Source organism: Echiichthys vipera (genome assembly GCF_963691815.1).
Source record: "Echiichthys vipera genome assembly, chromosome: X".
In the NCBI taxonomy this organism is placed as follows: domain Eukaryota; kingdom Metazoa; phylum Chordata; class Actinopteri; order Perciformes; family Trachinidae; genus Echiichthys; species Echiichthys vipera.
In genome coordinates, this window is record NC_139825.1 from 19,622,823 (window position 1) to 19,640,453 (window position 17,631).

The 17,631-nt window shown below is 38.0% G+C and overlaps 1 protein-coding gene across 1 annotated transcript in view; it reads left to right on the forward strand.

Moving 5' to 3' along the window:
* The window catches only part of ppp1r16b (protein phosphatase 1, regulatory subunit 16B), a gene marked incomplete at both ends in the record, with an annotated part of 63,585 nt that overhangs the window by 41,167 nt on the left and 4,787 nt on the right, over positions 1-17,631 (forward strand). Inside the window, 3 exons of the mRNA XM_083939476.1 lie at positions 3,657-3,802; positions 6,445-6,548; positions 14,071-14,195. Of these exons, the coding sequence (XP_083795602.1) occupies positions 3,657-3,802; positions 6,445-6,548; positions 14,071-14,195 (375 nt within the window). The remainder of the gene's footprint in view (positions 1-3,656; positions 3,803-6,444; positions 6,549-14,070; positions 14,196-17,631) is intronic.

The window sequence follows — 17,631 nt, forward strand, 5'->3', positions numbered from 1 at the left end:
TCACTCTTGCACTGACATATAACGTTCACATTCTTAGTCCTGCCTACAAAGCTCTGATTGGGTTGGTTGATTTTCCAAACGGAGAAGCAGCTGTCAATGAGAACAACACTAGATGCATTGAATTGTAGTCTGGCTTACAGGATGTACAGGATTGGGATAAAGCCTGGCAGGCTCTTCCCCTTTAGCCATCTCTGCTATTTGGTTTAGCATCGCCTAAGATGGTTGTGATTGGTTTAGAGAAATACAAACACACTCATCTTGACACTAGAATTATCCTCAGCTTAGATCTTTTGTGTAGGATGTTTAGTGTAAGAGTTAGCCAGGGAACCAGGTGAATCTATGAGCTCATGTTTCATTTGCTCTGGCAGATGCATCTGGACCCCCAGATTTCCTGGGTCGACAAATCGCAGCCGCAGGTTTAAGCTGATGTCATCGTTCTGTAGGTCCGTCCAGTGCAATGCACCAGGCTCAAACTGTCAAACTAGGCAGTGTTGATCAAGTATTTATCAGGTTTATGCTACTGTGTTTTAAGAAACACGCTTTAGTGTACTGTTTACCTGTAATTTGAGCTTTCCTTTTTGTGCTTAAAAATGGACCAAGCACCGCCCCAACATTCATGTGTCTTTTAGAGGATTTAACTCACATAAATAATGTAAAATAAATCAAACTGGCTCAGGAAGAAATCCACAACAATTCTCATGTGAATATTTTAGACTGTCTAATAAAAGGCCTTAAATGTGGTATTCTTAAAACTTTTCACCGTGACTCAAGCGTTATTCACAGGATGTTTGTCAGCCAGTAGTGTTTGCAGTCAGTCAGCCTTTGTGTTTTGCATCTGTTTCACCTCTTATCTGTCCTCTGCATCTGTGAAGTAATTTAATTTCCTCTCTTGTGTTGTATATTGATTTATGAACTCCCCCCACACTCCTGTCAGAGCAGTCTTATCTGAGCAGCCTTGGCAGTTGAAGCAACAAAAGTCAAGAGAATGCACACAACTCATTTTCCCCTTATAGTCTTTTTTTATTGTTTAAGCATTCAGATTCATATTTATTTCAGACAGGAGACAGAATAGAGTACAGGTGGCTAAGAAGACAGATTGAGGATTTGTTTTTGTGCCAGCAGGGATGTACTTGTTACCAAAGGTGACGATCTCAACCATTAAATCATCTCGGTCGCATCTGCTCGCCTTCTCTCGAAACAGCTACTGTAGGCAGCTCTTTGAGGCTGGATTACACAAAGCACTCAATACTCATTACTCCAGGGATATTTATTGTCTGAAAAATGACATTAACTACTGTATTTAATTGCTGTGTAATGGTATGTTGTGTTGAAAACACGATTGTTAATTTTCTACTCATTAATTTTTTTTTATACATTAGCCTGGGGATCACATCACCAATTTGGAGAAGCAGACAGGAGTACCAACACAGAAGATAAGCAATGTACTTCACTGTGCAGCTAAACGTATTTTAGCCACCTAGAGGAAAATTATTATCATTTCAATCTTACGCTATATTTAAAATATTTCCACCTCTTTACCCTGTTGTCTTTTAAGTTTACGCAAGAGGAACTAAAGCCGTTGTCTATGCTCTCATCAAAGACTCCTTTGACAATAACTGTAGTTTAACCTCACACCTCTGGAGTTGCTGGTCTACCGAGTTTGTTTGTGTTATTGTGATGTTGGTGTTTTAAAGGGTTAGAACTAACTAAATTAACAAACTAACCAATTGAGGCAGCAATAGAATCACCCGTGTTTCATTATACAGTAGTTTATACAATGGTTTCCCCATCGACTGTAGGTATCAAGCTGAATGTGGACAAGCACCTCATATATCCCCACTTCAAAAAACCTGAACCATCCCTTTTAAAAGCAAAGGTCTAAAACTAAATGATGTCATTAAGATGTTGAAGAGAAGAGTCTGCTGTTTTATTGCATTTTCCACAGTGAATTTCTGTCTTCTTATCTACCTTCCCCTTCTGTTTCTTGGCATTTCAGTCTGTGTGCCTCTCTAGCTGTATCACTGTGACTTGCTCTTGCTCTTACTCTCAGATACTAGAAACCTCTAAAGATTGGACTTCAGCTCATTCTGAATGTAAATACAATGCACACCTCAATTTCTCAGGTTTATACGGTGAACATTTTCGGCGTGGTGGAATATTTAAAGATCCCCCTCCAGACATAAGAAATATACATATTATCTGCTTTGAAGAATGATATGTGTATGATGTATTTTTACCAGAAAGAAACAGTATGATTTCCACATTTCTGATTTAAATCCATAAAAAGGGGTCGGTGAAAACAACACTTGAGGACTGCGGGGTAATATATTGGTTCTGCAATCAAATACCCTGATGATACAATATTGATGTAATGCTTTACAACTGTGTTCTCAAATATTTATGTACTAATGACAAACTTTGGTCACCAAATATATCTATATATATTAGTGTTTCATGAAGTTTGCATAGCTAATTGTTGTAGTCCAACATTTAGCAGATCACATTCAAACCCACAACTTTACCAGCAAAAATATTAACATATGCTCTGGCTGAGATGCCCCTCTCAGACTTTGAAAACAAGACTTTTATTGTGGATCTGATTATATTTGTATAAAGTAGCCCCACATTTGACTTCATGTCTGCTCCTTGCACTCTCTCTCCCTCTCTCTCTCTCTCTCTCTCTCTCTCTCTCTCTCTCTCTCTCTCTCTCTCTCTCTCTCTCTCTCTCTCTCTCTCTCTCTCTCTCTCTCTCTCTCTCTCTCTCTCTCTCTCTCTCTCTCTATCTCTCTCTCTCTCTCTCTCTCTCTCTCTCTCTTTTTTTTTCTCTCTCTCTCTCTCTGTTATTTTTCTCACGTCTTTTCGCCTGTCTTTGTCTTTTCTTAGCGGCTCACACCAATTAGCTCTGATGTAGAAAACTGCTGTTGCTGACAGCGGCTCCATTGGAGGATGGTTTACATGGAAAAATTCTCCTTCCTCCAGTCCACACCCTATAATCACACCAAAGTTTAACAAGGAAAATACTTTCTGTCCCTCTGTGTCTTTGTCTCTGTGGATGGGTGTGAGTTGGTGCTTTTCTAGCTATGTCACAGATCCAGGGAACCCACACAATGGGTGAGAAGTCAGAATGACTGGGTCCAAATTGGTCTAATGTGTTGCGTTCATAATCTTGCATTCTGCAATATGCGATTAAAGGAATTTTCTAGAGATACGGTTTGACTTTGTAATGGACTTCATGTTCGTCTGTGTTGTTGGTGATAGATAATTCTCTTTTCATCCCTTGTCTGTATTGATTAATGTGCTGAAGCATACAGCATCAATGCAACATATCTGAGTACTCACTGTATGAATTATCCGCCACAACAGGCTCAAAGTAATAAAACATAGAGCAGGCATTTCATTTTCCTCCAAACAAGGGAAACTGCGGAACTCAGTATGTCACTACAGTTGTTAAAAATACATACATACTATACATGCTGCAAAGTGTTAACTCGGTCTGTTACACGTTTTTGATCTTTCCTTCTCCTGTTCACTTAATATCACTCCTCTCCTCTATCAGATTCTTTCTTACTCACCTTCTTCCCTTATCTGGCTCAGTCGTTACAAGTATAACAATCGCAACAATTAACCCCATTTCTTCTCCCTCTCTTTCACTGCAGTGTTGTATAGATAACTATGACGAGATGGTGAAGATCCTGCTAGACCGAGGAGCCAGCGTCAATGCTCAGGATAATGAGCTGTGGACGCCGCTGCACGCCGCCGCTACCTGTGGCCACGCAGGACTGGTCAAGATACTCATTTCACAGTAAGATTTGCAAATACGCCACACCAGACTTTCAAGCAGAGCTCGGGTCAGATGGGAAATAATTATTAAAGGAGAATGGTGGTTTTGAGTTTAAGTTGAGAAAAGTAAAGTCACACAACCTGAGTCACAATCGGTGTCTAAGGAAAAAAAAAACATTTGGATGCACAGTTTACATCACAGAGCCGAGCCACACTCTGTACACACACACACACACACACACACACACACACACACACACACACACACACACCACAGTCTGAAAGTAACAGGCATGTTCTTGTTGTGCTGTATAAATACTGTTCCCAGTGCCCCCCCGGGAAGTTATGAATATTTTTTTAAATTGAGTTCTGGGCAAGAGAAATGAGGTGTTTCTGATCCAAAAACAACACAGGCTGCAACCTGGAGGAGTAATGGATGGTAACGTATCTAGAGAGTAGAAGCAATGCCCACACTAAAAACAACATAAAACATAATAAAGAATAATAATGTAAAATCAAAGGTATTGAGAAATGGGTTGAAGCCATGGGGAAATGGCATTGTTTTTCAGTTTTATTTGTCATTTCCACAGACAAAATGTTGCCACGGTGCCAACACAAAAGACCTACAAAAATACACGCATACAGTACATAAATATACAATATGCAACATAGGACAAAAATATGCAAATAAGTAGTAAAACAGTGAAACTGTGATCTCCCAATGTGGGTTTTGTTTGGCAGTCAACAATATGAGCAGTGCAACAGTTGTGAATCTATGACAATATTGATATAATTTGAAGTAATGACGTGCAGCTGAATTCTAAATTTTTTTATAAATAATGCCAAACTATTAAGTGTAGCAGTATGTACAATGGAACAAAGAGAAGATATGAGCAGTGAAACAGTTATGAACATATTAAAATATACAAACTAGAGACTTGTGATCGGCTGCAGAACCACATCGGGCCAGGGGTATAAAGTGTATGTGCGCAACTTTCTGCGCCCTTGTTCAGACCATCTTCATTTTGATCTAAACTAAACACGTAAAGTCTTGTAACTGTATCTTTCACCGTTGAGACACTGTCGCGGTGACAAAATCTGTCCACAGAAGGACAGATTAACACCTGGAAAAATACTCAAAACTCCCTCTGTAGGTTGCAGTACGTGTCTCCAGGACCACATTTTGCCATGATGACACACAGACTCACAAGGTGAAAACAATACCAGGTAAACGGTAATCATACAAAGGAAAATACACAAGATAAATACGAGGCACATAGGTGATGATGTTTTGGTATGTCAGTGCAGGGTATTCATAAAAATGAAATGTCCAGGAGCAGAGAGGAGGGAGGTGTAGTTTAGTCCTCCACTTTCCCCAGTTGTGGGAACGAAGCACAGGATGTAGTAGGGCAGGGAGATATGTTTAATATCAATAGAAAAATATTGTTTACTTATTCTTTTCTGATATAGTGATAAGTCATAATATGGCAACTGCATGAAAATCACATATATTGAAATTCAGTACAATTAATTAAAAAAAAGTTCTGTCAGTATTATTGAATTATAAATAACATCTACATAACAAAGACTGCTAATAACTTTGTTAATTGTTACACGTCCTGGCGCTGAGAGATAATTCAATATTCTATCCTCAAACCAATTTCAGTCAAAAGCAACTGGACTTGGTTATTTGTCTAGGAAGACGTTTCACCTCTCATCCAAGAGGCTTCGTCAGTTCATGTACGCATCTGACACACACATCTGACCACGCATCTGACCACGCATCTGACCAGTCCCAGCCTTGGCTGAGAGGTGAAACGTCTTCCTAGACAAATAACCAAGTCCAGTTGCTTTTGACTGAAATTGCTTTGAGGATAACGATGACCTGGACAAATGAGAACATTCACAGGCTTCAATATGCTACCTTTATTGGCTATGATAATATCATAGCCATCATGTTTTGCTGTCTGAATTAATTACTCCAAGCCAATTCTGATTAAATCTGCATCTCTGATTTCTTTACTCTGACACTTTCACACCTGAACATATGATATAGGTTCTGTATAGTGTCACATGTTTTATAGGGATTTAATCAGATCCTCTGATATAACAGCATGTACACTCACAGAGCTCCGCATGGATGCAGACAGATAAAGATACTGTATGTGTGTATCTTCACATAGTTGTGGACATGAATTGAAGCTTGTGTGCAGTATCTAGAAGCACACACATTATTCAGACACACTGCTGCCATCTGTTGAGAAGCAGGACTTGGACTCTTGTTCCACCGTGAAATTATTGGTTAGAATCCGCTGAATAATGCTAAACTTGTTCTGCACTGAAATTTAATTAGCATCTTCACTTACTGCTCCAACTGAGATTTATTTTAGGGCTCCCAACTGATTAGGATATGAAACACAAAAAAGCATTTCTGATGTAAACAAACCAGTAATCTGAAAAGTACATTTCGCTGTTGTCTAGTTTTTAAAAAAATTACTATTAAGAGTTGTTTTTTACTTTTTTGTGTAAATTTGGATCATAGATGATGCTCTTAAATGTAACACATTAAAAAAACTCTCATTTACTGAAGCCCTCATGTTAGCCTTGTTACAGTAGAAGTTGCCCGTTCTAAAGGTTAATCATATATCTGCTTGTCTCCCACAGTGGTGCAGATTTGCTGGCGGTCAACTCTGATGGGAACATGCCGTACGACCTGTGTGAAGATGACCCAACACTAGACATCATTGAGACGGCTATGGCCAACAGAGGTAGAGTATAGATGTACTGCAGACATCGGGGTCTGTGGACAGAATCTTGAGGCTGCAGTCACAATGTCTGAGAACCGCACACAGTGAATAAATGAGAAGTAGCTTCTTCATCTAGAGTAATTGGCTGTCCCTCCAACTGACTTTCAGTCATTTTTTAAAACGAGAATCATGGTAAAAGGATTTTAATATTCACTTGATAGTAATAGGTTTGGATGATGTCTACTGAATTGGCATATGACAACTACAACAGTGAAACATCACGACTAAGGCAGCGGCTATCGCTCATTTTAGTAATTGATTTTTGAGTATTCTACCGATTATTCCATTGATTAATCGAGTGATCTGATAACAAATACTTACTTACTATACTTATAAATATATAAGAGCAATAGAAAATAAACATAAAATAAATAAGACAGGTTTCTTCTAATGAACAACTTATTTAGGGATGTTGTTGTTGATGTTTAAATGTTAATGTTGTAATTTTTACCGTTTAACCGTCAATAAAAATATGGACCAATTTATATATCAGTTAAACAGTTAAAGAGAGAGAGATTTTAAGCATTAGCACACTTTATTTTATCCGTGTCTATGAACAGTTAACTGTTAAGGATTGGCTAAAAAAACAAAAATAAAATTAGCATACCCAAACTATTTTTTTTTTTTTTTTCTCGATAATTCAACATTTTCTATTTCTTAAATCGTATATAGTAATATTATCCATTAAAAATAAAGCCATTCAGTGCTTTTAAGTGCCACAATGTAGGGATGACCTTAACTGCTACATACACGATATGTGCACGATATGCAACAGAAAATATGTAAGACAGACTTTTATTTCATTCCAACATAATTATAACATTTGTTTACAGGCTTGGTTATAGCATAGTTGTTACAAGAGAAAAGGCATTTAGCATGATGACTAACGATGTGTTTGCAGAACGTAATGCTGTCCTGGGTAAAGTTGGCCTAGGTTGCTGGAGTGTAAATACTTCCCGAAAATCCAATAAATGCAGGACAGAGTTGCTAACGTTAGCTTAATCTCTGATAGCATCTAGGACTGCCATCTACACAGTGGGGAAATACTTCACGGTGTAGAGAAACTAGTCTTCAGTCAGACAAATAGAATAATAACTCTCCAAGCCTCAATGGTCTTTACTCGGTACAGCATGAATGACACAGTCATACAAAAGACTTAAAAAAGCAGAGCATGTAATCACCCCATATTGGAGGAAACATTACAGTGTTGTGTGTAGTTGTTGGTTTAGACTGTTGGAGCCAAAAATAACATCAGCAATCTTCATCATCAAGGCTCGAGTCACCCGGAGCCTTATGACATGCATGCATCCAAATTGTTTGTTAATGATGTACTCCTTGGCTTTAGAAATAACTTGATTACTATTGAGCCAATCTAATTAGCCAGACTTGCTACAACTTCAACTTATGTTAGGGCAGGTAATGTTGTTGTGGTTTTCTTCTGTCTTTTTAGTCTTCTTGACTTTTTAATAAATAAACACTACAAATTGTTTCATAGGAACAAAGATGAACAAAACTCTATTTCCTAATTACAAAGTTTTATTCTTCAGATTTACATCAGACGGATCTGAAAATACAAAAACATCCTCCAACATTATTATTATTTTTTTAAAAACGTTCATGCTTCCCCCTAATCGGCAGAAGTCACTGATTGTTAATGAGTTTAAAAACATGATCATGTGCCATTAAAGTTTGACTTACTCACTTTGGAATAACACACGCTAACTGTAGCCAACAACATGATTTCAACCAATCCAATTTCTTATCTTCTTCATCCTTTCCCTGCAGCTGCACACACCAATTAAACTCTTACACACATGTCTCTTTGTTGATGGAAGATTCGTCATCATCACACAGGAGGTCTCAACCTCCCTTCCAGGGTAGCAGCCCAGGGCGCTACTTTTTTCCCCACAGAGTACAGTACATGTGCTCTCAACAGTGTATAACGTAAATATTTATACTGCTGTGTGCTGCTTTTGTTTTTTAACTCTATCAACGGTAACTTTGCTTACGTTCTCAGCCACCCTTCCGTTACTAGCCGCCATGCTAACATTAACGCCTCGATTAATGTGAAGCCGTTACTGAACACTGCAAATTTCCCTTGTGGAATTCCTCTTTGTCTTTTTTTTCACCCATAATAAAAATGAATGGGCTTCATTTTTAGCGATACCTGCACGTATAATGTAAACTTAGCCTATCATACCAATGCATTGTTTTTTAGTTTTCTCTCACTTGCCCCCTAGTAGGCAATCACGATCATAGTTACTCATAAGATTAAAATGAACAGACACAGGTTATGCATTGATTATGTAAATATCCAATTTACTTCAACAATGAACACACTGTTTAATCCAGTCCTTACACTTACACCGTTCTCCAAAGTCTGTAAAGTCAGAGTATCGCTCTTACAATAGACCCACACTCACAGTTTTGACAGACCAACCATGCTACGCTATGATTGGACAGTTGTTGTTGTTGTTGTTGTTGTTCGGAGGAGGGGTTTAGCTAATGCTCAGTAATGCACAATTCTGTGTATTTGAAAATCCTCTTTGACCATTTCCTTACTTGTAACAAAACCTATAAAACTCTCCCGTAACTGTAACAGCAGGATAAGAGAGCGCTTGTTGCTTCTGGCGGTGGTAAAAATATATAAACCCCAGGAACCTGTGAACTCAGAAGGAACTTAGTGTCCCTCACAGTTTCAGGATTGACACTTCAGGGAGCTCTGGGATACTCACAGTCGGCTTGCATTCGATAGGGTGCAGATTGGGATACTGTATATTCATGATCCATCATTGTAAACAAACATCGTCGGCCCTGTTTGTCTGTGTGATGTTACTGAGAGTTCAAGGAGATCGGCACCGACATGCACATCAGTGAGGGAAGAGGAGGGGAAAACTCCTGCTGTGTTTTAGAAGCACTTGCATTTCTGTCTCTGTTTGTGTGATACAAAGAAAGGCCGTGTCGAGATGACAGAGAGCTTTATTTACACTGGAGTTAAATCACACTCAACCTTCATAACTTAAGCTCCTGTTGTGTTTTTGTTTTCTAGTAAACAGTTACATCTACAGGCAAACATGTGATCACAGTTGACAAAGCAGCTAAATCTTTGGCAGCGGGGGCTTTGAGTGTAGAGATACTGTCGTGTGAAAGAACTGATTGAAATCTGGTTGGTTTAAAGGAATGGTTCAACATTTTTTTTGAGTTAGATGAGAAGATCGATACCACTCTCAAAAAAACGCAGTGTAAAAATGAAAATTGGAGGGAGTGATATGTGGACTATTTCTTGGCAGGGAACAGTTTCTAGGCAACTAGTCGAGACTCCAGGAAGTTACTGCTCCCATCCATGAAATAGTCTGGCACATAACCCCCTGTAAAATGGTGAATTGTCATTTTACTTTGAAAGCTAAGCGTACCTGCTGCCGAATCGTGTTCATTCTGACTATGGGTCATGCTGACTTTGCCCTCACCGCCTCTGTGATAGAGATTGCTTTTCTAATGTATTTTCCATCTTTTTAAGGGTAATCTCTGCCGTCTAAAATGTTTCTGAACAACACTCTCCTCTTCCGTTGAGGAGTGACATTTAGCCTGTAAAGATTTTTTAAATGCCTTTAAAACTTGAAATATTAAATAAACAATGGGATTAGATCATTTTTCAAAACACTATTGTCCTTATCTAGACATGTGAAGTGAGCCATACGACATACTGCTGAGAAAAACTCAGTTTCATGGCTGTGATTTTAGTTATTAGAGTTTTAATAAATGTCAACAGGATTTTTTAAATGAGGTTTTCTTTCTTCTGGAGTAGGACCCTGTGTTTTTGCTTCACTTCGGCAGCCAATATCGTTTCATATTCATCGTGTTTGTGTGCTTGTAGGTGTATGTATATGTATATACTGTGGGTTTGTGTTGATTTAGTATTTGTGAATGCTAGAGAAAAGAGAGTACCTTGGATGTGAGGCAATATTGGAAAGACGGACAGAGAGAGAGAGAGAGGAAGGCTGAGGGGCTTGGAGAAGGAAAACAGAGACTGCAGAAAATGAGGCTCTCAGTTTACAATGGGATCTCTGGAGCCGCAGAATGCAGATAGCGGTACAGTAGGTGAGAAGAATGATTGTTAAGCCGATCAAAGGAGTGCGGTGCTGCTAATTGCTCTGCTAATGTTGACAGCACTGTACTGCTGGATTAGAGTTCTCTCTCAAGAGACACCGCAGGGATGGGCACACCGGTCTCTCTCTCTCTCTCTCTCTCTCTCTCTCTCTCTCTCTCTCTCTCTCTCTCTCTCTCTCTCTCTCTTTCTCTCTCTCTCTCTCTCTCTCTCTCTCTTTTTTTTTTTAGAGAGAGAGAGAGAGAGAAATCATAAACTAAATTATAATTGGGATATTAGTTTGAAACAAAATTGCTATCATTATTTTTCCATATCATTTAGCCCTCTAATGCAAAGTCGATCCCCAATCCAGTCCTGAAGAATAAGATCATAAACTGATGATGATCATGGACGTAGCATTGATGACATCCCCCATAAGCTCCTGAATATTTTTGAAGATTTGATTTAGGTGTAAACATTTTTTTTTATCAATTATCGATTCATTTTTTGAGTAAATTGTTTTTAAAAAAACACAGAAACATTTGTGGCTTTCAAGTGTTCAAATGAGGCTTTGCTGCCTTTTTTAAATATATTATTATAATTGGATATCATATCGAATGTTGGGTACAACAAAACACAACCTTTTGCAGACATGAGATTTAGATTAAAAATTAAATGATCAACAGATTAATCAATAATTAAAATAATCCTTAGTTTATATGGATTTATTTCTCTCTTTTTTTCCCTTTATGGAGCTCCAGTCTTACAATCTTATATAGTGTGAATGAGTGCCAAAAAGCAATGCTCGCACACTGAAACTCCCCCAAATCACACCTTGTTAAGACTTCAAATCTCAACAGAGTTGATGTTTATTTCGAAAGGCAAGTTTGGACTTTTTGATTGTAATTATTCATCTTTAGACACACCCAAAGTTGGCTGCTTGTCAAAACAGATTCAGAGGGGATTTGTAACATTAAGTGTAGTGTTTTCAGTTGTGCTTTTAGTCACAACAATGCAACCATCTGTAGTGAACCACTCATCACTCAGTCCTCAACTACTAACCAGTAGTAGTGAACCAGTCTTAAAAAATTCAAGTGTTGTTGTCATTTCAGGACACAGCTGTACTTAAGTAAGTTTGTAAGTTTAGCTAAAAAAAACAGGTCTTATCAGGTCGATGTTCAGTTTCAGGAATAGCTCTTGTTCTCATATTTGTGTGATGATACGGTATAATGCCAGTGTTTTCTGTTAATTACATTTGTTGTAGTGTGACCATGAGTAATGTTAGCTGTATAATGGTTGTTAATGCTTTGGGGCATTGTTAAGCTGCGGGGCATTATCGTAACTAAATCAAAATATGACAGAAACCAAAGAGACGAATGCTTGCTGCACCAACAGAAGACAGAAGGAAATAGTAGCTGGAGGGGTGCATTTAATTTGAGTCGACAAATGGGACTGTCACCATCCTGATTCCTGCGCCTTTGTACTCCCTCAGGCTGTGATTCAGATTATGAAGTCAGAGAGAAATACCAGTTTACCTCCTCACCATTTTTTCTTATTCACTGGTTGAAACTGACTTTAAAATGGCGGGCTGAAGGCTGAATGGATATAGATTTGCTTTCAGCTTAATTTGCCCAGGTTCAATTTATAACTAACTTTGTAACAGGAAAAGTCATATGGTTGAAATATTGACAATAACACATGCAAAGTCACGTGATGACTGTCTACCTCTACCATTTCTTTCAAGTTAAAGTTCCCAGTTTTAGGGGATTGTGCTCCATGCATCTTTAAATTACTAATCCCTGTGAATGGTCCAGCTGTGAGTTTTTATTTCCAGCTGCTGTCACTTAAGGATTCACTTGATCCATTGCAGTTTTAGGAAGTCACACACTGCGAGAATATAAGAGTCACAGTTGAGACTGACAGGCCGTTTCTGACGTTGATTTAAATTAGCTGCACAGTACGGTGCATTACTGTTGAACTGTGGGGGAAGAAGTCAAGTGTGGCCAGCGGTCACAGTATTGAGTCCTACCTGGCAGGAAGGCGATGGATTCAAAGTGGCTATGACAGACAGAATCACCTGAGCTTCAACTGGGCCAAACACCACAAAACTCTTTGGCAAAGGAGAGTAGGAGGGCCAGCATGAAAGTGAACTATCGTTTGCCACTCAGACAAAATGTTCACATCATCATTCAAAAACTGTAGTGTAGGCAGCAGCATTGCGCTTACAAATGGTGTGCCCAAGTTAAAAACGTGTAAATAATTGAAAGTGAATTTATGAACATAGTTGGGTTTTTTGGGTCTTCAGGGCACTTCAGGCAAGGAGGACTCCTAAATAGCACTTCCAAGAGTGTTCCTTAAAACCTGTTCACAACACTGCTGAGACCGACTTTCCCTAAGGAATTGGGAGAACTCTTATGTTAAGCGAAAGGGCGGTGTTGACCCTGTTGCTATGGCTGATGTCATGTTTCATGAAACTGTGATTGGCTGTTTCAGGCCTCTGTCTGTGAATTCTTGATAAAAAAAAATACTGTAGGAGGTATGTTGTTATATGCAGATAAATAATTTTAAGTAAAATGTAGGCTAAATATCCATGAGTTAACATGAATAAAAGAGTGTATACTGTATATGTGCAGCTAATTATCAGCCTCCCTTAATTTCTGGCATTTTGTTAACACTTAGCAGAAAATTGATGCAAAAAAGAAGCATGGGAAAATATATGTCTGGAAATAAATGCAGCTTTCCTGCTATCAATTAAGGTTTCTAAAATGTTGACTCGATTACTGGCAGCAGCCATTTCTTGATTGTTTGTTTAGGAGTCCTCTTGACTACTTCTTCGTTTTCACAGATTTATGAGCTACTTTAAGCACTAAAACCCTTTGTGAAATACTTGTAGACCAAAAGTTATAAAGTTAGGAGCTAATTTTAGCCTTCAGATGTTTTTTTGAAATACAGGCCCAGAGCATGTGACTTTAAAAACAGATTGTTTGCCACGTCCTACAGTATATTGTTTACTATCCTTAGTAATATGAAAATACAATTGAACAATACAGAGTGTACTATGCTTTATAAACTCGAATGTCTCTTGTTTTTCCCAGAACTGCCGATTTGATGGTCTAATATCAAACCTAATATCAAAGCCTTTATTGCAGAACCTCTACAGTGTAATTTAAAAAAAGATGTTGATGTCAATCTAGAAAGTTAACTGTTTTGGAATTGCATGTACAAGCACTGTGTGTACCTGCTCTGTTATACTCAAGTTGCCTCTCTGTTCCTCCATGAGCCTCCGATCAGTGATAAACTGGCCCTGTCAGCATGCCGCAGTTGTACATTATGCTGTTAAGGAAATACTGTCCGCCTTGTGATTAACAATGTGGTTCTGCTTGTGAATTTGATTGACAGGAATCACCCAGGAGATGATCAACGAGACACGAGCATCAACGGAGAGGAGGATGCTGGGAGACGTTCAGGAACTGCTTAGGCAGGGAAAGGAGGTGAACCAACAGGACTCGCAGGGAGCTACGCTGGTAAGACTTTGTGCTCAGTTTTACTTTTCCCTGCCAATATTAATTTAAATTTAAAGTTTGTCTTCTCAACTACAAAAAATGTTATGAAATGTCTCTTCTCTTAGGATGAGGGTATAGAGTAACTGTCAAAACATCGGGCAATTATTAAATGGTACAATAAGTTTTCTTTCTTAAATAGAAAAGTGCATACTATGACAGGTAAACAGAATAAAACAAGATATATAATAAATTAATTTATATAACAAAGTGCTTTACAAAACAAATAAAGCTAAAAACATGTACAAGATACAAATAGGAAAAACAAGTTTAAAGAGTTCCAATAATTACCATTAGTTAAGAAAGGATAAAAGTGAGTTTTAAGAAGACTTTTAAAAGAAGTCACTGAGTTTGTCTGCCTGAGATCCTTCGGCATCTCAGCTCAGTAAAGGCCCGGTCACCTTCAGTGACAAGTGGAGATCTTGGAACCATCAGTAGGGACTTTCTAGATGATCTCAAGCACTGATTAGGCTCATAGGGCATTAGCAGGTCACAGATATAGGCAGGAGCCTGACCATTCAGGACTTTAAAGGCAAGCAGTAAAATCAAAACACTTCTAAAACTCACAGGATACCAGCGATCGCCTGCTGATACAGCAGTAAAATGCATTGCAGTAGTCAGGTCTGGAGGAGATAAAATCTCAGTTGACCTCTTCTAACCTGACCTGATCTTAGTTAGATCAGGTCAGGTTGTCTCAGTCAGGACTGCACCACTTAATCATTTGAGCATCAAAAGACAGCGCTGAATAAAAAATAACACTCATTGTAGGTAACCAGCCTCTTTTTTTTTAACATTATTAGATAAGGTTGCCCAGACAGCTTGTTAATGCTGCTGCTACTACTGTGAACACAGAAGGGCAGGATGTGTATCATATAAACACATTCTTATAAACACGTACAAAGCAGCATTGTAACCTTCTATCAGCAATGATAGAGTTCATTTTATATATATATATATATATATATATATATATATATATATATATATATATATATATATGAAGGGACCATAATAATAATAATAAACATAAATGTTACCACTGTATTGTGCCAACAACACTAATAACAACCAACACCTGCTGTTGGCGTTGTAACTCCTCCATAGCCTTATTTATAGTACCAAAGTGTTTAGTCTCATATTTTTTAGAGCTGCAAGTTACAGGGTGTATGACAGAATCCTGGGGGTACATTTAATACCTTTTAAGACTCTTTCCATACTTTTCGCCACTCCAAGTTCTAACCCGATACATCAGCGACAGACTTTAACTTACATTTGCTATATATTGGTGCAAAGGAACCTATGTGTAACTTTATCAAGCAGCCGTCAGTCAGTGGGTCAGTCAGTGAGTGAGTGCAGTAACGGTTTTCCTTTTTTAGATGACGTCTGAACAATATTCCTTATCGCCATATCATTCATATTCAACTATTAGCTGGTTCCAGTTTCTGTAGCAACAAAAACAATGGTGTCAGTGCACATAAACAACATGATTCTATTGATGCATCCTCTCTGGTTTCAATATAGGCTGTTGCAGCTTTGAATGCCACAAACCTTTTTCAAATAAATTCTTTTAGCAAGATGGTTTTCCAAGTTTTGATTATGCAATCTGCAACACTGGCTCGTGAGGCTCTAAAACCTTTAAAGCTAATCAGGCATTTAGAGACTCATTAAAGGCAAATCAGCTGTATGATTTTCAAAATGCTCTGAGGCTATAAAAGTGATCTGTTTGTGAGCATCTGCAGATTACACCTGCAGTCATGATTTAAAAGCCAAGTCATGATAGATTAATTTATATTTAATAATAAATATGTATGAACATGAAACCTTTGGAAACTGCTGAATTCTGCTTGGACTCACATTTATTTACTTATTTATATTCATTTTATAGATAGAGATTGATTGCTAGACTGAGAATATTTATTGATAGACTACACATGTTCACTCTTTCAGGGATTAGTGCCAATATCTTGGACCATCTGCTCAGTGCTTTGTCTCTATTTATAGATTTTAGCCTTATCTAGGTTTGGTTCGATACTCTTACCTGTACATCTCCTTTACTGAATTTCATTTGCATTGCTGTTGCTGCTATGAAACCTGAATTTTCCGTTGGGGATTAATGAAAGGTTTATCTTATCTTATGAAAGAAAAAAAGTGATACATTATGATTAGATTGGAAATGTACTTAAAATTGAGACAAGGGCTTTCTGGATGAAACACATTCCACCATAAGCCTAATGCAGATGGGAATTATATGAAGAAACTTTATTTAGCTTTAAATAGTTTCTGAAGCTTAATTTGTTCTACTGTTATCGGGAAGGTGTGCCGACTAAAGTGGTCACTGAATTTGTTTTAAGAGGTTCAGTGCACTGATGCATTAGGGCACAAAGAATTGTTTATTTTCTTATCAGCGATTTATCAACGCTGGGAAACAACGTGACAGATCACTGGATGAAAATAGCCAGGGGACATTACATGGTAGTAGCCCAAAATAACCCTGTTAAGCTTTAAACTCTAACCACAGATTGTCTGATTGAGCTGCTCGTCCCTTTGCTTTATGCATCCTGTTAATCTTCATTCGAGCATGATGAAGCAAACTAGAGCATGCCTTATTGAAATCTCTGGCAAAGAAGACATGAAGAGACCTAGAACTGATAGGAAGTTATGTAAGATCTTTGTTTTCCACTGGAATACATCTTGTGTCCTTGTTTTGATGCGCAGGAACAATGATTTTCAGCTCTTAGGGTTGCAAATGGGTCGATCAAACCAGAGAGAATTTAGTTTTCATAGTGATCTCAGCTTAATCTAACTGAAGCAGAATTACAGAAGTAAAACAACCGAAAACAAGGTCATAACTGATGTAAATTATCAATCCACATGAAAAACATTAAAAATTAGATTAAAGATGTTTATTGTCACTCTGGTTATACTAGTACAAACGTGTGAAATACTTTTGATTAGAGACCTCATGAAAGGAAAACATTAAGTAGTAAATGTAAGGGACATATATAATACAATAAAAAAAACAGTAAATATACCAGTGTAGTGCTACGGTATAACAGTATTATTATGATGCTACATTAGCAGAAAATGAAAGCAGAGCTCTGTGTTTTTATATGTGAAAGTGCAATGAAACAACGAATAAACGGGATCTCGTAAGGGAAGTTGGTTTCTGTGATTATCTGTAGGACAATAATGTACCCAGCCTCTGTCATTTAAGAAGAAGAAGAAGAAGAATTCCTTTATTTGTCCCGCAATGGGGAAATTCAATTTCCACTCTATTTTTACATTTTACACACACACAGGCCCGAAATACACACATTTGTAAGATCCTGAACAGCTCTTCAGTCCCTGGGGGGGGGGGGGGCTAACACACACAGACAGACCCAAACAAACACCCTCACTA